The 7695-nt window shown below is 47.0% G+C and overlaps 1 protein-coding gene across 1 annotated transcript; it reads left to right on the top strand.

The window, feature by feature from the left end:
* Positions 1-465: 465 nt before the first annotated feature.
* LOC103805534 (GDNF-inducible zinc finger protein 1-like) lies at positions 466-7339 on the top strand (the record flags this gene model as incomplete). The annotated part of the gene is given in 7 exon segments (XM_009078184.1): positions 466-1727; positions 3039-3920; positions 4726-4820; positions 5293-5460; positions 6191-6348; positions 7153-7227; positions 7229-7339. Coding segments are annotated over 7 exon segments (2751 nt in total), but the record flags the coding sequence as incomplete, so codon positions are not given.
* Between the last annotated feature and the right edge of the window lie 356 nt (positions 7340-7695).

Raw genomic sequence — 7695 nt, 5'->3', positions numbered from 1 at the left:
GCTGTAGTAACAGCTCATGTCTGTCTCTGGGTCTGGTGGGAAAATACAAATGGTTCTTCCTCAAAAGGACTGTTCAGCTGGGAGAGGATAAGGTTCCATGGATACCTCAGAGCAGCCTTCCAGGATCTGAAGGGGCCAGAGAGGGACTCTTCATCGGGAACTGGAATGATGGGACCAGGGGGAATGGCTTCAAACTGAGCTAATTAATCCAGGCAAATCATGTTGCAGCAGGATGTTCACTCCAAAGGGTTATCCCTGAGGGTAAATCCAAATCCATGGCTGTAATAAACCAAATGTTTGCTGCTGATGGTTGTATTGATAGAGAGAACCTTGAGGTCTTTGCTGTGTCTCATAAATGAGAAATTAGGACATGGAACTCCACTGGGCTTTTCCTTAAGTAACTGATGCTGTAATTGAATGGAAAGAGAGAGAGCATTCAAACCTTGTTCCATTTCTATTGGCAGGATGGAGAAAAAGAAGATCCTGATGAAGTCCAAGGTTGCTGCTCCCAACCTCCTGAGGGCACTGCATTCCCTGTACCAGTTTGGGCACCTCTGTGATGTGACAGTTCACACCCAACATCTGGGAATTCAGGAGGAGTTCCTGGTCCACAAAGCTGTCTTGGCTGCTTCCAGCAACTATTTCAAGGGGCTTTTCCTGCATGATGAGATGCTAGACACCAAGAATTGCACCGTGACTCTGCAGGACATCTACACAGAGGAGTTCACCTCCTTCCTGGAGTTTGTGTACACTGCAGAGGTGGAAATCGAAGCGGAAAAGCTCCAGCGGATGAAGGAAATAGCTGAAAGACTGGAATGCAAGGATTTGCTTGACATCTGTGAAGAAGTGAAAGCAGAGGGCAGGAAGGGTTTGGATCTGAGCCTTCACCTGAAAGGGCAACGCTGTGACAATGGTGGGTTACAGTGGCCTTGCATCCAGCAGGAGGAGGACCACAGCCTGAGGAGCTCTTCCCAAGTGGTGGCAATACCTGTGCAGAGGAAACTTTGGGATAGGCAAAACCAGAAGAAGCTGCTGGTGGGCTATGAGCTCGCTGGAGGCCAAGCAGCAGGCCTGGAGCAAGTGAACACTGCTTTTCCAGACCCAAAATCCAGCACGGCAAAGTTGCTAAAATGTAACAAGACACATTCCAGGAACACACTCGGTGTGAACATCATTACTCTGGAAAATGAGGATAGCCATTCCCTCCTAAGCCAGGCTGAGGCCCAGGAAGGCTGTATGGTAATTAGGAACACCCTTAGGGAGCAATGGGAAGATGAAAAGAGTTTGATTCCACAATTTCCAGGAAAATCAGGATGCAGGAAGTCACCACGGCATGTGGCCAAAGTCCTGGCACCAGTGGCCTGTGAAAAGTGTGGTGAATCCTTCCGCCTCCTGGAACAGTACCGGGAGCACACGGAGCTCAGGCACAACATCCACCTGGCCATGAGGTACCACTGTGAGAGGTGTGAGGAGCTCTTCCCTACTCCCCAGACCCTCCAGCAGCACCACTGCAAGAGGTTGAAGCGCCGCAAGGGCGCACCGGATCACATCCGTAGGGTGCAGGAGAGGAAGCAGGATCCCCACTCCTGCCCCTACTGTGACAAGGTGGTCAGTTCCAAGTGTGGCCTCACCCTCCACATCCGGACACACACCAGGGAGAGACCTTATAAGTGTGAGCAATGCCCCTCCAGCTTTGCTCAGAGGTCTTCCTACACCACGCACATGAGGTATGGAGGATTTGGTATGCACAGGAGTAATGTGCTTCATAGTATGTTAAGGGTTTGGAAAGGACCTTAGAGATCATCTAGTGCCATCCTCCTGCCTTGGGCAGGGACACCTCCCACCAGACCAGGTTGTTCAAGGCCTCATCCAATCTGGCTTTGAAATCTGCCAGTGTTGGGTCATCCACACCTCCATGGGCAACCTGTGCCAGTGTCTCACCACCCTCACAGAAGAAAACTTCCTAATATCTAATCTAAATTTCCCCTCTTTCAATGTATACCCATTGATCCTTGTCTTGTCACTACAGTTCCTGATTCAGAGTCCCTTTCTGGCTTCCCTGTAGCCTCTTTAAACCCTGGAATGTTGCTATGAGGTCTCCACAGAACCTTCTCTTCTCCAGGCTGAACAGTCCCAGCTTCTCAGCCTGTCTCTATAGAGAAGGTGCTCCAGTCCTCTTACCAGTTTTGTGGCCTCCTCTTGGACTTACTCCAACAGTTCCATATTTTCCTTATGATGGGAACGCCAGAACTGTGAGCAGTACTCCACATGGGACCTCACAAGAGCAGAGGAGAAAGGGAGAATCACCTTCTTGACAAGCTGCTCATACTCCTTTGGATGCAGACCAGGATTTAGCTGTGTGTTGTCGCTGGGCACAAGGAATAAAAGCATTCCTGAAGTCCTCTCTGCTCTAGTTTCATAATTCCTTGGATCTTATTCGAAGTGTGTTGAAATCAGGGCACATTTTTTCTGTAGGCCTCATCCAGCTCACGTTGTGGATGACTGGATTGAGGTCTCACAGACTGGGAATTTAGGGAATTTCCCATTGAATTAAAGGGGACTTGTGCAACTAGATGTCTCAAGTGCTTTTGGAAGCATCAGATTTGGACTTTTAATAGGAATAATATAATATTAAAAATTAATAGGAATTTTTGGAATTTAATAGGCAATATGGGCATTTAGCCTATATTTCTCTTGTTTGAAGTCCATAATTTCTTATCCAATCCAGCATGCCTTGGAGGAAAATTTACAGTCCATCCTATATTCCCGATCAGGTGGCAAATATATATCCTTGGTGAAGTGACATTTTAATTGTCTTTAATTTAACTAGCTTTAATAGTTCTGGTCCAGGTCTACCCCAAATTTCCCTTGTTTTGAGCTCTCCAAATACGCTGTGAATTTCTTAAATGGTGTGAAGACCCGTTCCAGGGAAGTGACTCTTCCTTCAAAGCCAACGTTGAATTGAAATAATTAAACTTCATGTTAATTGAGTTTTAATTAAACTTATTGACATTGTGCTCTCTTGTTTGTTTTGTCAGGAAAATCCATGAGTCTGGGCAGGAGAGGAAACTTCTGCCTGTCTGTTGGATGGTGGTTCCACCCACAAGCTGTGACAAAGATTCCAACAGAGGGGTTTGGGATGGGACACTGGAAGCTGGACAGCAACAGTGTGTGAGGCACAGAGAAGCCACGAGGCATGAGGAAGAACCTGGGGGATCATCTATGTCTGAGGCAGACCGTAGCAATGAGCAAGAGGAACAGACATGGAAATACAAGGAAACTGAAGCCAGGAGTGAAGAAGGGAATGAAGATGGTGAGATGAGTGTGAAGGGCGAGGAGGAGGGAGATTACCAAGTGGGATATTCGGAAGCTGAAGGAAGCAGAGCCAATGAGGTGTGCAGCGAGGAGGATGGTGAAGACTCCAACGAGAAGGACAGTGAAGAGCATGAGTTCACACTCCAGAAGATCACTAAAAGCAGGGCCAGCAAGAAATGCACCTACATGATTCAGTGTGATAAGTGTCAGGAGCAGTTTGTTTCCCGCAAGAAGTATGTGGATCACTGCCGGGATGTCCATCAGTGCTTGCCTGGCAAAGTCTACCGGTGCGACATCTGCAGCAAGTCCTTTGCCAGCCACAACAGCTGGAAGGAGCACCGTGCCTGCGTCCACACAGAGGAGAGGCAGTTTGCCTGCAGCCTCTGCAATGCCACCTTCAAGAGGAAGAGGGATGTGAGGACTCACTGCATGAGGAAGCACGAGGGTAGGGTCAAACGGCCTCTCTGCTCCGTGTGTGGGAAGATCCTCAGCTCCCGAACGGCACTGGTGTTCCACATGCGGACACACACCGGAGAAAAGCCCTATGAATGTGGTGTTTGTCACTCCAAGTTTGCTCAGCCATCCCAGCTGAAGATCCATACCAGGTTAGCCTCTAGCACTGCTACTCCCGTTCCCACTCCCTGTTGTGACTTCCCAGTTGTGAGTCATTCTCCTTAGAACAGGAACACCAAGATGTAATTGGTCGGGTGGGATCTATGATTAATTCCTTTATGCCAAGGCTTGGTCGCCAGCTAGTCATTGCATCTCACCAGGGCTTGACTGGATGAATTGCTTTCTGGTGATGCTCTTCTCCCAGGAGAAGGCGAATCATCCCATGGAATCTCCGGTCTTTCTAGCAGAGAGTTGATAAGCCTTTTGCCTGACAACTCAAAATTAGGCCTGTTTTTCCACATCCTCCTGTTTGGTTTGAAATAAGTTAAGACCAAACATTATACTCAGGGTTTGTCTGATTTTAGTTTAAAATCAGTTGTCCAGCGTGTGTTCAGCAAATTTTGTCTTAAAAATGGGAATATCCTGCCAGATAAAGTTTGCAGGACATGAGGAATTGTGGAGGCTAACAGCATCCCAAGAGATCTGCTGCTGGGTAAAATCCAGATGCACTTTTAGCCTCTTGCATAGGAGCAGCCTGTCATTTTCCCTGCATTCTCCCTTCCAATGCTCTGAGCTATAACTCCTGAAAAAAAGGTGGATGTTTTAGGGCCTGAAAGGGAGAAAAAGCTAAACCTTAAATGGGAATTTTACTGCTTCAGTGTACCTGGAAACAGTCTGTTTTCTGAGGGAACACAATGTACCTTTTCCCACTACGTTTAAAACTCAGAGTTTCCAATCCAATATTTTAAGAATCAAGATGTCATTAATTAATAATCACTTGTGTTCTGCCTCACTTAGGTCCCACACAGGGGAGAAGCCTTATATTTGTGAAGACTGTGGAGCTTCCTTTGCTGATAAAGGAAAACTCACCGGGCACAAAAGGACACACACAGGTAGGCATTAAATGGACCTTCCATGTGGTTTTTTTTTCCCATTGCTTTCCCTTTTCACTGCTAGAAATTGCTAGTTGGGATGTTAAGTGCCGTTTAAGGTGTTTTAATTCACAGAAGAGGCATCAAGTTATTAAAAGGGTAGAAAGACTTTTAGCCTGGAGAAAAAGAGGCTCGGGGGAGACCTTCTTGCTCCCTACAACACCAGGAAGAATTTCTTCATGGAAAGGGTTGTCAAGTATTTGAACAAGCTGCCCCGAGAGGTGGTGGAGTCACTATCCCTGGGGGTGTTCAGGACCGACTGGATGTGGCACTTAGTGCTCTTGTCTAGTTGACAAGGTGATGATCGTCACAGGTTGGAAAAGACCTCCAAGACCATCAAATCCAACCTTAATCATTCTGTGATTTGAATACCAAGTTTGAAGGACAAAATTGCTCTGTGAGAACGCCACGTGTCTCATTTCTGTTCCCTCAGGAGAGCGTCTCTTCAAATGCGATGTGTGTGGGAAACACTTTGCCACCAACGAATACCTGAAGTGCCACAAGCGCTGCCACATGGGTGCCAAGCCCTACAAGTGTGGGGTTTGTGGGAAGACCTTTGGGCTGAGAGCCTCACTGGCCCAGCACAGCAACGTCCACGCAGGTAATGGAACCAACTTTCTGGGGATGGGAAAAGAACCAATGGCTCTGGGGTACTTCCCAGGTTGGAAGGGGATATTTCATTCCACAACTCCTTGAATTAGGTGATCACAGAATTAGTTAGGTTCGAAAAGAATTCCAAGGCCATCGAATCAAACTTGTGGCCCATCACCACCTTGTCAACTAGACCAGAGCAGTAAGTGCCACATCCAGTCAGTCATTCCTTGAACATCTCCAGGGATGCTGACTCTGTGGTGATGGAGGGAAGCAGGGCTCATCCTGATCCTGGCTTGTTATACAGAGCACAGTATTGTCTTTTGTGCTATCAGATCCCAGAAAACTGAGGCCTGTTTTGTGCTGCAGAGGGCATTTGGAGTAGAGAATGGCTGTAGCTGTCCTTGCAGGATCAGAGGGCTGTTCTCAGGCTTTCTTTGGCAGTCAAGAAATGTAATGGAATCATAAAATCCCAGAATGTTTTGGCTTGGAAGGGACTTTAAAGCTCATCTCATTCCACCCCCTGCCATGGGCAGGGACACCTTCCACTAACTAGCCCAGGTTGCTCCAAGCTCCATCCAACCTGGCCTTCAGCACTTGTAGCGATGGGGCAGCCACAGCTCCTTTATCCATTTCCCACTTTATCAGTCTTTAAAAATTCTCTGTCTTTTTTTTGTTTTTAACTTGGACTGAAGACCTCACCACCTAACTCCATGTTTTCTGGGATTGGTCGTTTTTAGAGACACGTCCATATTTCTGTGAGCAGTGTGGGAAAACCTTCACCCAACAGGGAGCTCTCCGTCGCCATCAGCGCATCCACACCGGGGAGAAGCCCTACAAGTGCCGCGCATGCGAGAGGACCTTCACAGACATGTCCACCCTGCGCAGACACGTGGCGGTAGGACATCACTCAGGGTCCTTTCAGGACATTAATGTCACCTCAGGGATGACATTACAGCCAGGAGTTTCTGGCCTTCTGCAGGATCTGCATTGGGGATGAGCATTAGGGCTGGGGGCTTGATCTACCATCTTAAAATCTATTTCTGAAGTGTGCAGAATTTCCTTCTGATGGCACAGCCGCTTCCACTGCTGGCTACCAAACCAGTCATTTTCCAGTCTTAGGAAGAGAGTCACCATCCCTGGAGGTGTCCAGGGAATGCCTGGACATGGCACCCGATGCCATGGACTAGTTGATGTGATTATGATCTCAGATGTCTGTGACTGATCACTATCTCAGACATCTTTTCCAGCTTAAAAGAGTCTGTAAAAACATTTGAGAAAGGACTAGGGATTTTAAATGCACAGTGTTTTATACAACCTCATGCTGCAGATTAATATGATTTTACATATTTCCAGTGTTCCAATATGCTGAAAAACACTGAGCTCAGCTGTTTACAGAGACCTTCAGGTGCTAAAGTGACAGCAAAGACAGAACATGAGATCTTCTGACAATTACAACTTAATATTTTGCCTGCAGGCTAAAATTATGGCGGATTTGGGAAGTATTCCATGACAATGGCATCAGAAAATCAGTGCAGTGTTGGCCAAACAGATTTGTTTCAGTTTGAGTTCCACAGGATCATGGAGTTCACCCGAAATTGTTGGATATAGCACTGGATTAAATTAAATATTGTTAGTTAAAAATACATAATTATAAAAGAATATAATTGTATTCCTGTTTCCTTCCCTTTTTTTTCCCTAGATTCATGACAGGAATGCTCACTGGAGAAGCTTCTTAATCGACCTCACAACCAAAAAGGACCATAATTGGTCCAAAATAGAGACGCTTGCATGTGCGGGAGGAGACTCCGTGCCAGAAATGTGGTCAGTTGACCAAGGGAAGCTTTATAAACCAGAAAGTCTTAAAACAGCAGCACATGTGCCACCTGGTGTTGGGGGCACTGGGGACACCGAGCCCTCCCTTTTGTACTTATAAGGTCAATTGTGGCCGCGAAAATGTGCCACTTGGGGGCAGAATGGGGGGAATTATCCCTTGGAATGGGAGAAATTATCCCTCAGAATATGGAAATCATCCCCAGAGCTCACGGCAGCTGCCCCAAGAGCTGGAATTACGGACAGACAACGGGTTATATTTCCTCTTCAGAGCATTTATTCCAGTTGGACGTTCAGATCTGCCCAGAGGTTTATTTCCCCGAAGGCACGTATCCACCTCGGGGCATCCCATCGGGGACGGGCCGACTGTGGGCTGTATGTGTGTGTTTATGCAGATATAAATCAACACTTT

The sequence above is a fragment of the Acanthisitta chloris genome, unplaced genomic scaffold, assembly GCF_000695815.1.
Source record: "Acanthisitta chloris isolate BGI_N310 unplaced genomic scaffold, ASM69581v1 Scaffold42957, whole genome shotgun sequence".
NCBI classification, from domain to species: Eukaryota; Metazoa; Chordata; class Aves; order Passeriformes; family Acanthisittidae; genus Acanthisitta; species Acanthisitta chloris.
This window is presented reverse-complemented; position numbering and strand designations above follow the sequence as displayed.